Below are 22,667 nucleotides of genomic sequence, written 5' to 3'. Positions count from 1 at the left end.
TTACAGTTTACTGCATGTTGTCCAGTTGATGAGTCTCTGATCTTGTTGAATGTGCCACACCTGGTGAGAGGCTGGAGTTCCATGTAAGGCAGGGTCCTATATTCAGCTGGCTGCTGCATTGCCAGACTCCTTGCATTGAAAATGTTATCAGTGATTCTCAGTGTGTCTCTTGATTTATGCTGATCTCTGGCCTGTTTTTTGCTCTAGTCAACTATAGTATGACAGGTTTTCAATTATATTTGTGGGGCAGGTTTGAGTTTTACAAGTAAAATAAGCATTACAATACAGGAAATCATACTACACATGGAAGGACTGCATTTCTTGAATTCAGTTGTGACACATTAACTGTATTCCATTTAAATGAAATATGAAAATTGTCTTTATACTGTTAGTCTTGGTAAGCATGAATTTAGTAGAGTGGATGAATGATTGGATTAGATAGGTGTCTTAATTGTGCACATTTTTAAAAATCTTTATTTCATCCATCCATTCATCCATCTGTCCGCACTAACCCTTCATCTAACCAAGTTTTTGTAGTTCTATGATGCTAAAGTTTCATCTGACAGTATCATGTGAAAGATAACAGTAAACCCTAACTTGGACATCAGGTCATCACATGGCCCATCCACACACACCCACCCATTCTTGGACAGGACAGATTTATAATTGACAAATATCCTAACCCGGGAGTCTTTAGGATGTGGGATGAAAAGCAAAATACCAGGAAAAAAAACTCATGCTAACATGAGAAGATCATGCTGTCTCCACACAACACTAACAAGACATGAGGTTTAAGAAGAGGACACCGAATAATTAGGATGCAAATTAACTCAAGAATTATTAAAAATGGAATCTGTAAGGTCATGAGACTCACATAATGAAGGGCAGGACAGGACCACTTGAGCACTCACTCTATTAAACTGTCTAATGCAAAGTTGGATTTGAAAGGTGATGTACAGGGGAGTTTTCCAAGAATGAAGAATTTCTGAACCCTGGCTCAATTTTAAAATGAACTGACAGTCACTTGTGATTCCTATTTAGTGACTTTTTGGATTTTCTAATGGCAAGTCATTTAATTAATCTGTCAGTCAGTCAATCAATCAATCAATCTTTATTTTATTACTTCCTTAAAAAAGCATTGCAAAGCAAAATATGATAACAAGGGAGATTACAAGGTAATTCAATTCTAGATAATTTCATCCATTCCAACACAGGGCCATGGGGTCTGTTGTTTTTCCTGGCAGATTTGCGCTGAAAGGCAAGAACAGATTCCTGACTAAAAGTTATATGAAAGAGAATCATTAAGAGAGTAGCAAGAGCCAATATATGTATTGGAGTTTAGAGGAATCAATATGCAAAAACAATGAATTGCAGCTTAACAAATCATTCTTCCATTCATTTTCTAATCCAATTGTCCAGTTCTGAGTTGCAGGGAGCTTGTACCTTTCTTAGCAGTAATGGGCACAAGGTAGGAACCAGGCCCTTAGAGGGCACACATACACATCCAAGAGGCAGCTTTTCTAATATACAGTACATATTTTTGCAGGGTGAACGAAATCTGGAGTAATAGTCACACTGTCATGGGGGGAACATACAACTTCCACACTGGTACTGACAAGGTCATGATTTCAACCACAACCTTGGGCTTTGAACTCATAATCCTGGACTGCAATGCATACCATTATGCCCTCCTTGATGAATAAATGTATGTATGTGTATAGTAGTTTGCACGTGTACTCGAGTAAATTCAATTTCTTTCCTTCAGGTTGGTTTCTTCCTGCAGTCCAAAAGAGAACTGTTCATTGGATTGTCAGCTATAGACAGGCTTGGTGGGTTTTTGTGCAAAACTGTGCTATACAGTGGCTGGCATCCTTTCAAAGGCTGGTTCCTGCTCGTATATTAGACTGTATTGTAGAAAAAAAGATGCTCACAGCTTCTCATGCGCGCAGTTTCTTACTGTGTTCTCCGACAGTGACAGGCTTTGTTGGCACTTTTTCCCTTTCTCGGGTTTCATCTCAAGCAAATCATAGCCTAAGGAAGTTATGTAAGCAACAAGTGCACTCATCTGCAGACAGCTCGGTAGTGTTATGGTGAAAGTGATACTGTGCTTAGAGTATGGAACTATTTTGATAAGGTCGTATTGTGTCAATATTGACAACTAATGCTGCACATACAGAAGTCATTAGATTTTATGTGAAATATGTCCAGCAGATCTCTCTTACAATTTTACAAATCTTTTACATATGAAGAATGTTGCAGATTTTACAACATCTTTCGTGGGACTGTTAATTATAGAAAATGCAAGAAATAAAAAGAAAATTCTAGGGGTCAGATGGTGTTGCAGATTAAGGCTGTATTTCTGAGCTGTGAGTTTGAGTGCTTTGCTGTAGGTCTGTGGGTGCTGGCCTGGGTCACGAAGTGGTGTTGAGTGTTGCCAGAAAGCATTTTGAACTGTGTCTATGGTTGAGAGCAGGGATTAGACTGTCTGTCGACTTGCTAAAAATAGTGCACAGTGGAGCTGAAGTGACGCTGGTCTCTGATGGGCACTCCCTGTGGGAGAGTGGGTGAAATCTCCTCCTTGGGAATGTCAGTGAAAGCCCAGCAATTCAACAGTTTGCCTCATGATTACTTCTTTAAATTATGGAACAATAAGGCCTCTGCCATATATTGTATACATAAGTCAATTAAAGGCATCATACATAATAAAGTTGCTTAAAAAGACGTAACCTCAGTGTGCATTAGTATGATGCAACTAAATGTATTTCTCTGTGCTAAATATACTGCATCCATTCATTCTTTCCTTATTCTCAATTTCGCTTAATCTACAGGGTGGAACACAATCACGCACACATACACAAAATCTCCAAATTAATCAACAATATTCCATTCAGATTATATATAGATTGTATATAATTATATATATTTAGAATCCAGTTACTGTGAAAGAGGTTCACTAGTTGTGCTACCAGTCTAAAATGGGTTGAAATATGATAAGCTGATTTTGTCTGTCCGCCAGTTACTCTTTATTGGACATATTCAACGTTAACATTTGTGTTGCACAATTTATTGGAATGTATTTTGTAATGCATGTAGTAATAAAATGCACTGATTTTTTTCTTTTCATTCTAACAGATGGTGCATCACAAATATTAGCACGGACTTATTTGTGGATTCTGAAAGCACTGGGTATAAGGCAGGAAGTAAACGAACACTTACAAGGGAGTTCAAGTTTAAAAGTTTATAACTGAGTTAACCTGGAGGTCTTTGAGTTGTGACTGGAAGCAGAAACACAGAAATGTCGAGTTTGGAATGACTGTACACAGACAGTGACCAGGCCGGAATTCAAAACCAGGACTCTGCAGCAGTAAAGGTTTAGAATTATTGAAGAGCTAAAATGTGTTTAGAATATGAAGAGAATATTAGAATTAGGAGTCTGTGAAATCTGTGATGAATTGAATTGTTTTCTTTGAAACTAAATAACATTAAAAAAAAAAAAAACACAAGATAGAAAAATACGTGTATAGTGTAACATTGAGGTGTTCGGGGCTTACTTTAATGTTTTGAAAAGTTGGAAAATTGTAAAGTTTTGATTGTTTACTTCATCAAAGAGATAGGAATCACATTTTTGTTTATTAAATATTTTTGTAACAGCAAATAATATCCAGAAATAACAGTGATAATAGAAAATGTGTTTACAATATCATGTACTTATAGGCTTGTGGTGGCCAAAATAGATTTCATAGGCACCAGATTTTCACGTAACTGAGCTAAAAACTGATCTTCTTGTATTTTTTGTTAACTGCAGGTTTGGATGGTTTATGGCTAATTGTAGTTCACATTACTTAAACATATTTTTTGAAGAAGTACCTCTGGAAAGTTAAAGTCTTGCACTAAAACTGTCATGGACCATGATGGATGAGCAGGTCATTGTAGTCATTAGTGCCAGAGAAATACTGATTTGTTATAATTTCCAAATTAGCAGTCGTTTATTTACTGCATGCATGAATGATGACTTACAGAGCCAGGTTGATTAATTCCTAGATAAATGAAATGACTTTTTGCATTCCTTGCTTACATTATTTTAACTTTATGGCTATAAAGATCAGTGAGTTGGTGTTACAGAAGTTAACATAAGCCACTAATGCACGTGTCTGTTTCTGGTGGTACATGGGACGGTGTTGGCATTTCAAAAACTTGGGATTGGGAATCTGCTTTACTGTTAGGTGCATCTAAAAGAGAAAAATATACTAAATCTACAATATGAAATAACCTCTGACAGGGTAAATTTGAAACAGTAAATTATTCACTAATTGATTTCACACAGAAAGGTTTCTGTTTTAAAATGAATGTGTTTGAAACTTTAACAATGTTTTTGAATAAGATTTTTTTTTTAGTTTCACAAATGAAAAGAGACTTTTCCCAAACAGATTTCCTTAAAGCTGCGGTGGGCTGGCACCCTGCCCAGGGTTTGTTTCCTGCCTTGCGCCCTGTGCTGGCTGAGATTGGCTCCAGCAGACCCCCGTGACCCTGTAGTTAGGATATAGCGGGTTAGATAATGGATGGATGGATGGGATTTCCTTAAAGAAAAAGTGTACCAAATTTCATCCAAATTGGCCCACTGGGGGCTGAGTTATTTCTTGCAGACAGACAGACAGACATGACAACAACAGTAGGTGCTTCTCACATTATATGATAAAAATAAAATAAACTAATGCAGTGTATTCTAAAAGTGGTATCTGATTCAGGGTGATTTCTTGCCTTGCCTTGTGGTTCATGTTTCCTGGATAAGCTTCATTTCTTTCATAACCCTGGACAACCATATAAAGAACTTGAAAGGCCATGGAGCATGTGAAGCATTTACAAAACCTTCAGTCAACTGAATACTTTATACAAACAAATACAATATAAGCATGTATCAGCCCAGTGAAAATGTGAACCATCAGGGGAAAAAATTGAATTTGCAGTCCAGTTAACAAGATTGTACATTAGTTTTTTAGCCATTTCCAGAATGACAATCCAGAGGTATGTTGGTTTGGTCATGGAAAGCTTCTGGAATCTGTAAGGTGAGAGGTTTCACAGATGAGGAGACACACATTTTAGAAGGCTTGCTGTATTTAACAAGGGGCAGTGCTGGTCCATTTCACCTTTTGAGTCTTAATTATTCATACAAACGGCCCTGGGAAGCCCCTGAAATGAACTGATGGACCTGCCTGTGAGACATTCCATGGGACATTCAGTTTAAATATTTAATCTGGTGTCATTGCTCAGCCAGGGTTCCATCCTTGGCTGGAGTTCAGATTCATTTTTAATGTATTCATTTTTTATATCTTCTTTGTTCATTATTAATTCTTTTGTACGTATTTATTTGTGTTAATTTGCCATTGCTTGTGTTTAATTTTCAATACCTTGGCTATATCCTGTGGGAAGCGGGTCACCGGCCAATCACCAACAGAAACTGCCTTACTATAAATTGGACTTCTGTAACTCCTGACAGTTAATTGTGAATACACTTTGGGAGTTTTAATGAGTTCTAGTACCTTGTCCTTTTATTTTTTTGTAAATTTTTGGGATTTTTGAACCTTCATCTCTGTTTTTTGACTTTGCTTCTGCATTGTGCTTTGAGATACCTATCGTATATACTTGCGTATAAGTCGGGTTTTGAAACCCAAAAAATCGATCATAAAATCAGACCCCGACTTATACGCCCGTTCAAAAATGCAACACTTATATATATTTTTTTTTGTACATCTTCTTACCTCTTCCAATCTCCTATCAGTTTCTCAGACACATCAAATTTTATTGCAGCAGCGCAGTTACCAATTTCTTTCATCACTTCAGTGACGTTTAATTTAAAACCACCTTCGTATTTTCTTCTGATCGAACGCTCCATTGTAGATGAGGGATGCTCTTACGATAAAGGTGTATGAGGGTGTGAGATACAAAAAACACAAATCCGTGCAAATGTCACTTTGGAATAGCGCGGGTGTTACCTTGTGGTCATGTAGGCACAATACATAGTAAAAAAAGTACAGTGCACCGTGATTACTCTCTCAAGTGGGCATTAGCATTTCATAATCTCTTGGACCAATAGCGTGAGTTTTCTGCATTCGACTTATATGACCGATATTATAAAATACCAGAAATTATACGGTAAAATGAAGCCCTGACTTATGCATGGGAGAACTTAAACGCGAGTATATACGGTAGTTTACAACACTGGTATCCTTTTGTCCACTTTTCTAAATTGGAAGAAAATCTGATAACATTCAATGGCCAAAAATATTAAATGATGTTAAAAATCTAAAGAGTGTGAATACAACTGTCCAGATCCAGCAGGAGTAGTTGTTTTTTGTTTTTTTTGTTTTTTTTTTTTTTAAAGAAAAGTTTGAGTAAAAACATGAATACAATGAACATGCAGTCTTGAAACATTGATTTTCTTAAATTAATGAATTATGCATTCTTAGTATATTTTAAAAATTGTATCAAGAGTGACTTATATATAAGCTGCCTCTAACTCGCCTTTCATAGTAGACAGATAAACTATTTCTTTTTTTATAATTGTCTCTAACTAGCTATTTTGGATAATCAGATATACCGTAATTTTTAGACTTTAGCAAGCATTCCATAATAATTAGGTCACCTGACCATTTGGTTGCTCCTTATGTCTATTTAAAGATACACTTCTTGTTTCGGTGTGAGTCTTGATGAAGTCCTCTATAGCTGTTATCCCATTGAATTCCTTTGGAGTTGGAGGCAAGACTGGCAGGAGGAGGAGGAGGAGGAGGAGATGGGTGAAGGAGGTGCTTAGAGTTCCTTAACTTTGTTTATTTCCAAGTTTCAGTCGCAGTGTGTTTATTTACCACCTTTATTACTTTTTACTAAACAGATAACAATGCTACAATTTAAAAAGCGCTTAAGTGGCAGTAGCTTTGCTATGGATTAGAGGTAAATGCTCCATAAGCCTTTAAATATTTTTTTTCACCTAATGCATGAAGCTAGAATGTGGATAGTTTATTTAGCCGCTTGCTAGACTCATATTTACTGTGTTTGTTTCTGAAAAGGAGAGGGCGGCTAACTAACCTAATTATAGGTGTCTGATCCTCTGCACCGTAGCCACAGGCAACACAGACTGCCTCTTGAGATAATCTGATTATAATAAGGAAGATTTACTTGAATCCTACTACAAAAGTTGTCATTTAAAGACAAGATAAACGGTGTTCTCTTTCAGGCTGCTGTTTGATGCAGCTGAATGATCAAATGCAAGCAAAAAGCCAATCACATTTATATAACGAAGCAAAAACCTAAAATGAAACTTGTCTTTGGTATGAAGTCCTTGTGGCCTTGAGGTTCATAACCAGATCTTTTTCTCAGACAGCGATGCCTCCATTGGTTATTGTCACTCGGCTTATGGGATGCAAACTCGGGTCTGCACTGTCTTAGCCAGTCAAGCTAAAGGAGAATTCTGCTGGCTCAAGTGACAATTCAGGATGTCTGTCTTTCACAAGAGGCTCAGTTCATTTGAGCACCCGCTGCAGGCTAAATAAGTGGACTGTAAACCTTAAGGCCGTTAGTTCAGTTCCCTTGACTCGCAGATTGTGTGATTCAGAACAAATCCTTTATCTTGTCTGTGGCTCACATTTCTCATTCTGGGACTGAGGCTCAGGGCAGGGCCTGAAAATGGCTTAACATCAAGTGAAAATTTACTGAACTGGGATAGGGGATAACAGAGTACTGTTTAACAGTAAAACAGGATCAGCATCAGTACAGTAGGCACAAAATGGAAAATATTTAAGGAATTATTAAAGGATCTGAAATGCAAGAGAGACGGACAAGATGCATTTTGAAAGAATCTGAAAGTTGCAATTAATAGAGTCATACTTACCGTGTTAGTTCCGCTACAAAGGTGCTGCTTGGCAGGACTTTCACAAAGCAAAAGGACAGGCAGCTGAAGTTATCGGGTTAATGGGCAGTGAAGCCCTCTAACGGGTAAGGCTACATCACAAATTCACAGTGACCATTAACAAGTCATTTAACTTGCCTATGATACAGATTGTAGAAGTATTTGCACTTGTGAGCACTATGAGAATACGGCAGCTAAATTCTGTTGAGACAGTTTAGTTTAGTTACATTATTTGCTGGAAGCCACAAGCAAAGTGAAATTCTTATTTGTGCTCATCCTCAGTAAAGCAAGGAAACAGAAAAACAAGTAATAGTTTATAACAAATTCATTTCATAGCAAAAGTACAACATAAACTATTGTATTCAATGAGGAATTAAAAATTAAATTATTCAGCAGCCTTTGCATATTTTCTTGGATGTTAACAGAAAATAAATGAGGTGCTTTATTCACAGAAAAAAACAGTTATTGGATGTTTCTTCATTGTACAAAGAATTACCTCTTTTTCCAGATAGTTTTATTTAATATTTGGCATTCAATTGTATTTAATCTTATACAATTTTGTTCTCAACATTTGGGTTCAATGGACATACACAAGTTTATAATAAGAAAACCATTCATCCATTTTCTGTTGCAACTCCATCCAGTTTTATTTACTTCGCAGATACCAACCATGGATGGGGTGCCACTCCATGCACTTCTCCTGGACAAGTACAGAGTGGTCAGTTAACCTACCATTCATATCTCTGGGACGTGAGAGTTAAAGAGAAGTACAGCGGGAAGAGATGTGAAGACACAGAATCTGCAGACTCTGCACAGGCACAGACAGGCAGGGATTCAAATCCAATTTGAAGTAGTTATGAGACTACAGCACTGACCACTGTGCCACACAGCTACCCAAAGACTAAAATAGTAACAATAGATTAAAGGAAGCAAATCCAGTTTGGAGAATTTTGTATTCTCTAGTTCTACAAGTGGACACTGTTTTTTTCATGCAAGAAATGTACAATCTACTGCAGAAAATGTTCTTCAAATTTCAAAACACTTTGAAGAGTGTCAAATGAAGCAGCACATGTATTCCACCAAGGTTGGCTCTGTAAATAACACAGTGGCAGCATTTCAAACAATATTTTGGGAAATTGCTAATCTGCTGCATAAGCATGTTCTGGATTTCAGTATTTCCTGTTCAGAAACCACAGTCATCTAGCACCCAGTCTTTCATGTCTGAAACAAAACTGAAAGCCTCATCTGTGTTGTTTGAGCAGCTGCCATGTCATTGAATGAAAGATGCCTAGAGCTCAGTAGAGTGGGCATAGTGAGAAATCATGGAGCGGCTTCACTTGTGTTTTAATTAAAATCAAGTCCGCAACTTTTCATTCAGAATCTCTTTCCGTCTATATTTGGCTAGAGTATTAAAGTCTTATGTTTTTAAAATAGATTGGATGTATATTAAAAAATGTTACCGTTTATTGCAATGTTTGCAGAGAGATCCTGCAGAGTTATTCCTGTCTTGCTGTGACTTGCATGAATTATTGATCGAGTAATCCAAAATAGTTTTGATTCCAAAGGAGAGGGCAGTAATAATTAATTAAGATCACATTAAAAAACAATAAAGAACACAATAAGGAGCAAGCAAGTGTCATGTCATAATAATATGCCTGGCCATCCTTCATAATTCTTTGCCTTGCTTTTCAGAGACGTCACTAGTAAGACACAAACTCAAAAGTAATTTATAACTTAAACCAAACCTTTAAAAGAAATTAATCACTCAGCTCTGCTATAATAATAATAAGTTATTTTTCTAACCCACTTAGTTCTGAACAGGGTCACAGGGAGTGCTGGAGCCTACCCCAGCTATTATAGGGCACCAGAAACAAACCCTGGAAAAGGACGCCAGTCCATCGCAGGGTGAACACACACACGCACCTCAGTCACACACTAGGGCCAATTTAGTATCGTCAATCCACCTATCCTGGACCTGGATCACACACAGACATGGGGAGAACTCCATGTACCCATAACGCAAACCTTGGTCTCCTTACTGCAAGGCAGCAGTGCTACCACTATGCCACCAATAATGATAATATTTTAGAATACTTTCCTTATAGAAAATGAATTAGATAACTTATTTAAATCAATATAGTTAAGAAATACAGTTTTCTACTTTCCTCTATGATTTAGAAGCACAATATTCATCTCTGTGTTGACTTTTACTTTACCTATCCTTTTCATGAAGTGCCTTTTCCAATATGGATTTCAGGAAACAGAAGGCCATCATAGCAGCAGTGGGCAGAAACTGAGCCTGGATGGTATGGTATGCCAGTTTATCACAGGGCATAATCGTTTCAAAGCCCCCACTCAGGTTATTAATATTTTCTAGTTAACCTAAAAATGTGCCATTGGCTTGCAGTAGGAAGCTGAGTGTCTGGAGGAATCCCATACAAATCAGAGGCCATCTTGGAAGTGTAACACCTGGATGGGATCAGACATATTCACATGAATGTTCACCTTGAGCTCATTCAGATTTGACAATAGAGCAAATTTGGTTTGTGCTAGAAAGCCAGAAGGTCCAAAAGAAGCATAAGCAAACAAGGGATGAACATGTAAAATTAACACAGTAGCTATCTCATCACTCTTTACTGCACTATGGTGTTGTCACTGGTATTTGGTTCTTTTTTGTATTTAGTGGTCAACAATCCCTTTTAATATAGGACTGTAGCTCTAGATATTTATCTATAAAGTCATTTTTTTCCAGGTTGTGCTTTCAGATTTGCAGTTTTAATATTTCTTATTTCTTGAATTTGATTCTTAACTGTGATCTTATTTGTCATTTAATGCACTTTGTTGATTGTTTGTACTATCAGATTGTACTTGAATTGTTAAAACCCACATAAACCAATTCAGCACCACAGATAGTTGGAACCAATTCTCGCAATATTAGGCACAAGGCAGGAAATACCCCAGGAAAGTACACCAATCCACCAGGTGCCAATTCAGGATTGGTACTAAATCTAATATGGAATTTGACAGTAATATTGAAATATGTTCTATGTAGACATGTGGAGAATGTGTGAACAGCACTTAGTTAAAGACTTGGCACATAATTCAAACCAAGGACTCTAGATACGTGGGACAATGAAATTATGTAACCACTGCACCACCTTTTGCATTTCATAGTACTAAATAAAACAAGAACTGATTGATTAATTGTTATAAAGGAAAGTCATCAGGGTGCAAGGAATGCTGAAGTCTAACCAGACACACTGAGTTACATACTAACAGCTCTCATGAATATAACAATAAAATGCCAGCTCCACTAGATGGATGAAGAGATGAAATAAGGATTTATATTGTACTGTTGGAAAAGACAGAGAGAAAACCAAACATAGAAGCAGTCATTAGGCAGACACTCCCTCCATGACTAAGGACTTCATCACAGTGAAAGCACGAGGATACAACTCCATGTGTAACTGTTGAAAGAGAAATATGGAAATAACTTCTTTTAGACTCATTTTTGAGCATCAGGGTTCACATCCAACAAAAGTGGTTAGTGGTTTTATTATGAAGACTATCAAATATAAAAGAACCAAGGTAATAAAGATCAGTATTTTTTTTATCTTATCCATTCATGGAGGAAGTTTCTGCCTAATGACTGCTTCTATGTTGGGTTTTCTCTCTGTCTTTTCCAACAGTACAATATAAATCCTTATTTCATCTCTTCTGTAAGAGTAAATAATACCTTGTTTTCCTGTTTAACTTGCAGTAACCGGGCATTTAGGAGCTCATTTTCCTTCATAATTATAATTTGTACTTACTGTGACCACAAGAGGATGCCAGAGAGCCCCAAACCACAGAACTAGTAATACAGCACTCGTTAATAGAATAAAATAATGGATTTTTATTCCCCTTCCAGGCACGTTTCCCCAATCCTCTCTCAACAACAAGCAACAAGTGTACAATAAATATTCAATAATCTACAATTCTTCCTCTTTCTGTACCTCCATTGAGTTTCACTCGCTGCCTCCCAACCCTGACTTGTCCATATGTTGCAGCGGGCTTCCTTTTATGCCAGACCCAGGAATGCATCTAATGCCATTCTGTCTCCTCTAGGAAGCACTTCCACGTCATACACAAAGTAGGGTGGTCTTACCACAACAGCACCCTCTATTGAATCCAAGGGACCCTATAGGTCTGCACTTCCGGACTCCATTTCCCTAGCACCCCTGCAGGTGTCCCGACTGGGTTCTCATACAAGGACCACTGCCATCTAGCACATGGGGGATGGAACCACTCCTAAGTTCCAGCTTCCGCTGGGCCACCCATTATTTTATACTGGCTGGGCACAGAGTTGTCTTTCCGCTCAGCCAGCCATTCGATACAACAATCTCAGGCCTTCCGTTCAGGTAATAACCTGTGCTCCCCCCTGGCCGGGATGCCCGTTATTATCCCACATTACCTTTAAAGGCAGTTTGGTGAAAGATGCCAAAAGAGTTTGAGTTGGATACCAGGCATATGCTGGTGTAGAGCAGGGGTGGCAAAGTCATTCTTGGAGAGCTGCAGTGGCTGCGGGTTTTTGTTCCAACCCAATTGCTTAATAAGAAGCACTTATTGCTCAATTGACACTTCTGTTTAATTTTCATTGTCTCACTTATCAAGATTTTGAACCCTTATTGCTTATTTTAGTCTCAAACAGATGTATTCTCTATTTTTAATTGCTCTTTATTAGTAATAAGATGCTTAAGACAAAGGAAACAGCAGTTCTCCATTGAGCTTGTGTGTATTTATTGTGCACTGTTTGGTTTAATTAAATACTTGGAAGATAAGTGAAGAGAAAAAAGTGAAGGACTGAGAATTACTCATCCAGTTTTAGACTTCAGATCATTTGGATGATATCCTTAGAAAGGAAAAAAAAATCTAGGATATGAGAATGACCTGACATGGCACAGTTAAAGCACTAACAAGTCATGAAATTGAATTATTGGCAACAATTGTTTTCTAATTAAGAAATTTGGTTTGGAACAAGAACCTGCAGCCACTGTAGCCCTCCAGGACTGACTTTGCCCACAACCTGGTAGAGTTCTTAATTATATTTTAAAATCCAGGTCTAAGTGGCCATCATTTAGCCAATGAACTTTGAATTAAGGTTAATTCTGCTACAACATTCACCATACTATACATAAGATGCTGCAGCATTTGGAACTGCGCAGAGAAGAGCAAGCTTCTTTTTATTATAAATCAGCCAGCCATGTTAACCAGAGGGTTGATTTCTCTCTTGTTTCCTGGGAGAACATGTCCCTTTCCTCAGGACACCATACATAATTGTAGTTGCCATTATCGGTGAAGGATATATAAAACCGCTTGCAGCCAGATTCTCCCCCACACATGATATGTTATAATATTCTGTTGCAAGTTTCATTTTCCTGGTGGACACTTTTTAATCTGTTAATTTAACATTTGGATGACTGTGATACTTCTGAGATCTGTATCAAAGAAAATGCCTAACACTTTTAAGTCTGTTTTGAGATAGATATCTCGTAGTTTATTCTAAAAAGAGTGATGAGATGAGTAGAGCTCTCAATGATTTATTTCAGAAATGCTTTTTTTTCTGATTGTCACCATCATGACTCTGTACCTTTCAAGAAATTGTAGCTTATACAGTCAAGCATCTGGTACATCGCTAAGAGTCCGTAACGGGGCAGCAGCCTCATTCACACCTCAAGACTCTTGTGCTACATGTGGAGCACTCCTAATGACATTGTCTGTACTGAGTTTGGTGGGGGCTGAATCATTGATCTGCATGAGGTTGGATGATCAACCCAATATATTGTAGAACGTTAGCCATACATATGTAACATGGGGCTGACGCTGCTGATAATTGTTATGGTAAGGTTCCTACAGCCAGATGGAAGAATCTGGGTGGCCCAGAAGAACAACACCTTGGGAAAAGCTGAAATAAATACAGTATATGTATTTATATACTTTTTAAGAAAAGTTGTTTACATTTAGTTTCCACAAGATATTGAACCACAAGGCAATCAGTTCAACCCATTCTTTAGCTCTGTTGTTTTAAGGCTTCTATAGCCTTTCACTCTCATTTCTTTGAAATTGTCCAGGTTCTCTGTCTCTAATAAATGTGTTTTCTTTCACCTCATTGCTGGGTAGTGACCCAGCTTATTACTTTTTTCTTTTAGTTTAGTCATAATAGCAACAGTTCAAATATACTTAACTCAGCAAAGTGGGAGACAGCATCTTGACCTCACAGGACCTTAACATACTCTACATGATTACTAGTACTGTATATGCTTAGAACAAAATGTATCATATCGCTGGAGAATGGCACATTATATATATATATAATATATACAGGACTGTGCAAATGTTTTAGGCAGGTGTGAAAAAATGCTGTAAACAAAGAATGCTTTCAGAAATATAAATAATGATTGTTTATTGTTATCAATTTACAAAATGCAAAGTGAGTGAACAAAAGAAAAATCTAAATCAAATCAATATTTGGTGTTACTACCTTTTGCCTTCAAACCAGCATCAATTCTTATAGGTACACTTACACAAAGTCAGGGATTTTGTAGGATTATAGTCAGGTGTATGATCAACCAATTATACCAAACAGGTGCTAATGATCATCAATGTCATATGTAGGTTGAAACACAGTCATTAACTGAAACAGAAACAGCTGTGTAGGAGGCTTAAAACTGGGTGAGGAACAGCCAAACTCTGCTACGAAGGTGAGGTTGTGGAAGACAGTTTCATGTCATGGCAAGATTGAGCACATCAACAAGACACAAGGTAGTTATACTGCATCAGCAAGGTCTCTCCCAGACAAAGATTTCAAAGCAGACTGGGGTTTCAAGATGTGCTGTTCAAGCTCTTTTGAAGAAGCACAAAGAAACGGGCAACGTTGAGGATCGTAGACGCAGTGGTCGGCCAAGGAAACTTAGTGCAGCAGATGAAAGACACATCAAGCTTATTACCCTTCGAAATCGGAAGATGTCCAGCAGTGCCATCAGCTCAGAACTGGCAGAAACCAGTGGGACCCAGGTACACCCATCTACTGTCCGGAGAAGTCTGGCCAGAAGTGGTCTTCATGGAAGAGTTGCAGCCAAAAAGCCATACCTCCGACGTGGAAACAAGGCCAAGCGACTCAAGTATGCATGAAAACATAGGAACTGGGGTGCAGAAAAATGGCAGCAGGTGCTCTGGACTGATGAGTCAAAATTTGAAATATTTGGCTGTAGCAGAAGGCAGTTTGTTCGTCGAAGGGCTGGAGAGCGGTACAATAATGAGTGTCTGCAGGCAACAGTGAAGCATGGTGGAGGTTCCTTGACGTTTGGGGCCGCATTTCTGCAAATGGAGTTGGAGATGTGGTCAGGATTAATGGTATTCTCAATGCTGAGAAATACAGGCAGATACTTATCCATCATGCAATACCATCAGGGAGGCGTATGATTGGCCCCAAATTTATTCTGCAGCAGGACAACGACCCCAAACATAAAACCAAAGTCATTAAGAACTATCTTCAGCATAAGGAAGAACAAGAAGTCCTGGAAGTGATGGTATGGCCCCCAAAGAGCCCTGATCTCACCATCATCAAGTGTGTCTGGGATTACATGAAGAGACAGAAGGATGTGAGGAAGCCTACATCCACAGAAGAGCTGTGGTTAGTTCTCCAAGATGTTTGGAACAACCTACCAGCCGAGTTCCTTCAAAAACTGTGTGCAAGTGTACCTAGAAGAATTGATGCTGTTTTGAAGGCAAAGGGTGGTCACACCAAATATTGATTTGATTTAGATTTCTCTTTTGTTTATTCATTGCATTTTGTTGATTGATGATACTGTATGTATATATATATATATATATATATATATATATAATCCAGTGTCTGTCTGTCTGTCTTTATGTCTGTCTGCTTTTCACGAGAGAAGTATTTAACGGATTTAGATCATAGTTCCCTTGCAGGAGCGATATATTTGCCCTAATCTGAGACAGAGGCTGTGGGCCAAGGGGAAGGAAATGCATGACGTCAGGAGTGGGGGAGTCAGTCTACCTCTACGTTTTGGAGTGCACCTTGCCTCCACTTAGCTAGCGATATCTTTTTGTTTATTGATTTTTAAAGTTTGTCCTGTTTCATTCCTACATGGGCGGAGCCACGGGGAACAGCTAGTGTTATATATTGATGCTACTGTACTAGTCAAGTGGATGTGACTTCTTTCTCACTTGTTTCTAACTTTTCATTGTGTCACTGCGAATTGCATTCCTTTAAAATGCATGGAGTGTTGAATAGCTACAAACAATATACTGGCATATACCAGCCTATCACAACTAGCCCCTTCACAATGCATCATAATCTACCTCATAAGTAAACCCCATTGAGAAAGACTCTGTTATACTGACCACTCATTGCATTTAAAAACCTCAGACACTTCACCAGTAGATCTGAGTGGAGTGAGTATATTACACTGGCAAATGGACAGTCCACTTCAGTTGTCCACCACATGATGCCAAGCACCACATAAACCAGTAACAACAGACTGTGAGCTCAAAAATCTTTAAAGATTTGTTACTGGCATGAGACCAATCTTAGAATGCTATAATCTTAGTCTCCTGGGGTGGTATCAATCTTCTGCAAATCACATAACCCATATGTTTTGCCTCGCTTTACCTAAATATGCCTTTTATATGATTAGCCATATGTGCAGCCTCTCTAAGAGCCAGTGCCACTGTGTGTAGACAAAGCATTAGTTCTTCACAATTTATAGTGCAAATCACCACATCATCTAACTAAGTGTATTTACTGTACTTTGTTGAAGTGGTTTCAGTTGCAGAAGCATCAAGTGGTTATATGGCCAAGAGTCCCTCACAAAGCCTTAATATCACAATATATTCACATTGCCCTGAATAGACTGACATTCGTTTAGGTTCAAAAACTCCTCTGTGTAACAATCCTATGAGCCTTTCCCATCCATTACTTTACTTCTTATGTCTGACAGGTTTCAGGTTTCATAATATCATTAAGATCCCCAAAATGTATTATAAAATAGGACCATCTGGTCTTAGAACTAAAACTGCAGGGCCCAATCAATCACTATTGATTCTCTAACTGCTCTTACTGCCCACTTAGTCTTAATTTAATTGGAAATTGTAAGCCATAAAGATTCTAGAAATTGACATTGTGTTTGTGGTACCATTATTTTCTAGCCCAGATTTAATACAGTGCTCATTTACTGCTTTTCAGTCCTAAAATGCATTCCCATGGTATTTTAGGAGATACAGTTAAGCATCTTTTTTCATTATTGACATATGTTTCCCAAGATTTTCCACATTTCACGGTTTTTCTAAGGTAATCCTGTTTGTCCTTCTCTGACTTATGATAGCAGTTCAGTAGCTCCCCTCCTTATTCTGATATTTCCTGTTGTTTTTCTAATTCCACTTCAATACTTGACCCACCCTGGGTCTTTCTTTTTGATTAGCAAGCTTCTCTGTCTTCCTGTAACCATATAGCATTTACCTTTTAACATGACTGAACAACAGTAAATTCTGATATAGCTGAATGACTTCATTACCTCCAAGGCCCACTTGAAATATTCAGAAATATTCTTCTGATTTCTCAGTTTATGAGAAATGAACTGTCATTCTCAGTACCTGCAAAAATCCTCATAAAAATCTGGACACTACTTCTGTTATAATTTTGGCTGGAAAGGAAATCAGTAATTCACAACTATCATGCTAATTTTAGGGAGTTTTTTCCTTGCGGAGACATGGGTAAAGTCTACATCAGGCAAGCTGACTTGTGTTTCCCACGATATAAAATGAAACTCGTATTTTAATACATTCTTGTTTATCATTGTGCCAGAGAGTGTCAACATATTGCATGTAAGTCAGATATTCAAGTAAGAATTTCACTGTACAATACAACTACTACTGCTAGTACTATTACTACTGTCATTAACGGGTAGTATTCCATCACACCATCTGCCATAAAGCCAACCAGAATGAGGCCTGAGGAGATCCTTCTCTACTTCTTCTGAGCTGTTTTGTGAGCTCTGAGTTCACCCCTACTACATTGATATTCTCCCTTATGTATGAACCTTCACAATTTAGGGAACAAAAGGTCAATCTTGTTTCTGTATCATTGGCTTAGAAAAGCCCTCTTTTTGATCAGCTCTAATCACATTATAAGAAAAAGTCACGTAAGGCATCTACTTGTTCAACGCTCGCGTTTCCCTGACACACTTTTGATTGCTAGCTGAGCTCTCATACAGACTTTGCTAAACCTATATGGGTTCATTCTTTATGATAAACATCCATGTTCCTACCATATAATACCAATGGTTATGGAAATAGTTTTGGAAAGTCTATCCCTTTTTTAATTTTATCCTATCTACTGATCCATTTTTCATTAAATTAGTATATCCTAGCCCATTAGTGGAATTCCAATTACTATATGGGGTATCCTGCCCTATTGCTTTTCTTGTGAGATAATTTTGTAATAAAATTTTGTAACCACTATGGGGTGCCTCAGAGCTCCAGACTCAACTGCAGAGATATAAGTCCTGGGTTCAAAAGGGTTATTTTTATTTAACAAAACTCCTTCTTCATCTAACAAAATCACCACAACCACAATTCTTCACCTTTTCCTCCTCCTTTAATCCTCCTTTAATCTCCTTCTCTTCCGTCTCTGACTCCCTGGGTGAGGTAAAGTGACTTCTTTTTTCATGACTTAAGAGTTCTTCTGGTGTCTTGATACTGCACCCAGGAAGCATTCCCAGGTTAGTCGGAACCATTTTAAAACAGAGAATCCACCTCCCCGTAGCTCCCTCTGACGGCTACCGAGAAACCTAACAATAATGCTTATTGGGACTACAAAACTCTTGCAGCCCAGTGGTTGTGGACATTGGAGATCCACCACAGGAATGTTTCTACTCAACATGTTGGGGAAGTGCATGGACCCAGGAGGCAGCTGCTTTCTGCCCTTCCATTATAATACTGTTCCCAGGAAAGGGAACATCCATCATTCCAGCAGGGACTCCCATCCATTCATGGAAACCATAAATTATGAGGGCCTCCTGACTGGGTAAGGAGCTATCCATCCTGACTGGGATGAAAACCAATCCATGTCCTCTACTGCAATTAATTAATTTTTAAGCAATGGAAAAGCTATTTTTAACTTTTACAAATATAACATTCAGGGTTGGTGCATGCCTTGCAGACATTGTGTATAGCACAGTATTTGGCTTCTCAAGACCTGGGATTGACCTATGGGAGTTTAAGAAATGATCCTGAAGAAAAATTGGATAGAATTAAGAAAGTAGCTTTAGCATGAAGGAAGGTAGGAAAGCAAAGTTCTGTGACCATAGAATACTGTGTGCTTGTAACTCTTTAATCTGTGATCTTAATGACCATGAGCCCAATCCCATGACTATACAGTATTAGGTCTGAAAAGCAGAAATTGTATTCCAATAAAATGATAAGATCCAAACACAGCATACATAGAATCTTCAAGGAGTACTGATTTGGGTCAACATAACTTGGGTTAATTTTTCCATTTTTTTTCTTAGCCAGTTTAGAGGTACAGTGTATGGTGGTCTTAGATATTACCTGGCAAGAAGACCTGCTGCAACAACCACAAAGATTCTTCTTAACATTTTTGTACTGTCTATGATATGCAGGCTACTCTCTAGTCCCAAGTAAGGGTCTCCAGTTCTCATGGTAAAGAGAAAGGGCTGGATTGAGGCTTCAGGCCATAGAAATGTGCAGTCGCTGGTTCAAGAAATACTGCAAGAGAGTTGCCAGGAGAGATAAAACATTAGAGGACATGACAAGGTGATGAGCTGCACATGGCAAAGACAATAATAGCTGCCAGCGTTGCAAGTACATACAAGAAGGATGGCAAGGAGTTTGTTGTGTTCCCCTGTAAAGTCTCTTTGTGTGCTTCACAAAATCTCTCTCTTTTTTTTTCTTTTGGATCCCAAGTGGAGCCAAGAGTTAAGTCTGTGAAACAGACCTCCATCTGCTATGCAGAAATAATTCTTGCATATGTAAAATACGTCAAATATCTGTGCAGTAACATCACTTCCTAATAACAAAAGTCAATGATGGGCAGTCCTGCTCCTTGAGGGCTTCAGAGTCATAGTTTTCATTCATGCTTTCAGCTGAATCCTCTACTCTAATCTGACTTTTTATTTGTTCATTCTTGAATTTCTCAGTAGTTTTAAGAAGCTATTTATGTGTAGCATAATTTAACATGGCACTTTACTAAACCTGAACCTGCCCTGCAGAACTGCTCCATCTCATGTTTTTTGCCGCAGATGCTGGGGGTTTTCCCCATTAACAGTGGATGGCACCTGTCAATTGCCGGAAGTGAGTGAGTGTGCCCATGTTCACCCAGACTGAGCTGGTATCGCATTTAGGAGAAGGCTGCCTTTCAACTCTTGTTGTTGAGAGAAGCTTTTGGCTCCTCACAGTCTAACCCAGGATGAAGAATGTATGGAAATGTATAGACAGAGGTCATTAAGGAATTGTTCTTCTCAAAAATAGTGCCACATAGAATTATTTCAGAACACTGTTCCATTTTAGTAGTTGTTAAATTGTTAGTTGAAGTTGGGCATTTCATGATAAACAGACAAGATGTAAATTTATAACGTTTAAATCATTTAATTCCAACTGTGTGAGAATATTAATTTGCATGTGACACAGTTGTTTCCTTCACATTAAGGTTTATAGGGTTATAGTTCAGTTTAATTTGACATCTCATTTGGAAAAATTCACATCATGATGGCGTGATATGTATACCAGCTGAAGTGTTGTAAAGGTGGTGATTTTTACTCAAACTGCCATAGGCCTGTTTTCCATTACAGATACTACTCATGCACATCTCCATACTTCAACACACTTTAATTTTGATTCACCTATTAATCTAACACACACATCTTTTGCATATGGGAGGAAATGTGAAGTACTCAAAGAAATCTTCCGTTGACTCAAACAGAATGTGCAAAGTCCAAACAGTCAGTGAACAAGGTAAAACTTCAACCCAGCTTCCTAGGGACGTGACACCCCAATTAGGAGCAAACTATTTAACCATTCATCCAACTATTTGATCTCCAAAACTACTTATTCCATTACAATACAGAATCAATCCGCCACAAAGCAGGAACTCGCACCAATCCTTAAGGGACACACACAACCATACTCACTCACACAAGGAAAGGTTAGCGCTGACATCAAACCTAATGTGTATGTCTGTAGGAGGGAACGCATGTGAATATGGTGATAATTTATAAATTCCACGAGGTAATTGGGACAACAGTCAATCAGCAGTGCTGACCACTTTGTTCCCCACCCACCATCACTTTATCCAAGTAAGCACTACAGGGGTTTATCCTTACAGTACTGGTTTATAAATTACTTGATGGAAATTAAAGTCCATCACGGGTCTATTTATCGATTTTACTTAACACAGTTTCATTTTGATGGTGTTTGTGAACATGAAAGGGATTAAATAAAATGTTACAAATAAATACCAGTTATAAAATGTATGTTTTACTCTTGTCTGTTTCAGAAAATGAAAACTTTGGCTCAGAGACGACAATCTGCACCCACACTGGTCATCAGCAAAGCACTTAGCAAATCCAGAACAGCATCCAGGTAGGTCGAAGGTTTTCTTTTTATTATTGACACTACAGCAATTTTCAATGGATGTTAAAATGTGGTTTACAGTTGTTCTGGAGGAGTTAACATATTTAAAGAATAATGAAGTTGTGTTTTTGAAAGTAATGCAGCAAAGGCAGATGGCTAGTAGAGGTAGGACGGGACCATTAAACTACATTACTGCAGTATTTTTGTCATGATATTTAATATGATAAATTGATGGGAGGTATTGAATTTTTTGTATTTTAAGGTTATATACAGGTTGGCGCACCTTATCGGTGAGTATATGGTTCCAGGATTCCCAGCGGATGTGCATAAACAGCAGATACTCGGCACACAAAGGGTTGATACAGTGGGTTTGAGAGTTGGCTGGGTATTTTGCACCTCAGCAAGGTTGTTTCTTGTGCATATTTAGTGGGCAGCACTGCATGCCGGAGTTTCAAATGTTCTTTTATCAAGAATATTTTGGATTTTTTTTTAATTTTGAACCACAGTGGGTTAAAACCATGGATGTCAAAACTGCAGATGAAGTGGACCGACTGTACTTTTAACATGTTGGCCATTTCCTTTTTAAAATGAGACTGATGACATTTGCAAACTATTCAAAAAATGTTTATGTGATATTTATGTTTATAATTTGATATGGCTGTATATTCTAAAGATAATCAGTTTTTATGTCCATTGCCTTTATTTTGTTCAGGTGTATTTTGCCTGCTTCACAATGTTGTGAATTTTCGTTTTGAGTTCTCTGTCTTTGATTCCACTGTTATTTTGTACATTGAGTTTTTCAAGGTGTTGATAATTTTTATTTTCATGACATCCACACATCACCATTTTTTATGGCTATATTTGCTGCCAATCTGGGTAACTACACATTCCAGCAGACACACTGTTAAACATGATGCTCAGTTGTTACCCAGTGACCACCAGAAGTTTCTGATAAAAAACAAACCTATCTGTAGTTAGGTTAAATCCTATTACAGCGACTGAGTCATTGCACGTACTTTGCCCTTGATCTTTGTTTACCGTTTTGCGTTTTGGTTTTTAGGTGTTTTTTGTGTTATTCCCTGCCTTGTACCCCCGCTCCTTTTAAGTCTTCTCTTTT

The 22,667-nt window shown here is 38.0% G+C and overlaps 1 protein-coding gene across 3 annotated transcripts in view; it reads left to right on the top strand.

Moving 5' to 3' along the window:
• Positions 1-22,667, top strand: part of arhgap20 (Rho GTPase activating protein 20) — a 138,571-nt gene that overhangs the window by 6,672 nt on the left and 109,232 nt on the right. For 2 of the 3 annotated variants that reach the window (XM_028800609.2, XM_051926173.1), the window contains exon 2: positions 21,474-21,559. In XM_028800609.2, the coding sequence (XP_028656442.1) occupies positions 21,474-21,559 (86 nt within the window). Of the gene's footprint in view, positions 1-21,229; positions 21,274-21,473; positions 21,560-22,667 lie in introns of those variants that run through there. The other variant, XM_051926174.1, reaches the window with a different exon arrangement.

This window comes from Erpetoichthys calabaricus, chromosome 4, assembly GCF_900747795.2.
Source record: "Erpetoichthys calabaricus chromosome 4, fErpCal1.3, whole genome shotgun sequence".
Lineage (NCBI taxonomy): Eukaryota > Metazoa > Chordata > Cladistia > Polypteriformes > Polypteridae > Erpetoichthys > Erpetoichthys calabaricus.
This window is presented reverse-complemented; position numbering and strand designations above follow the sequence as displayed.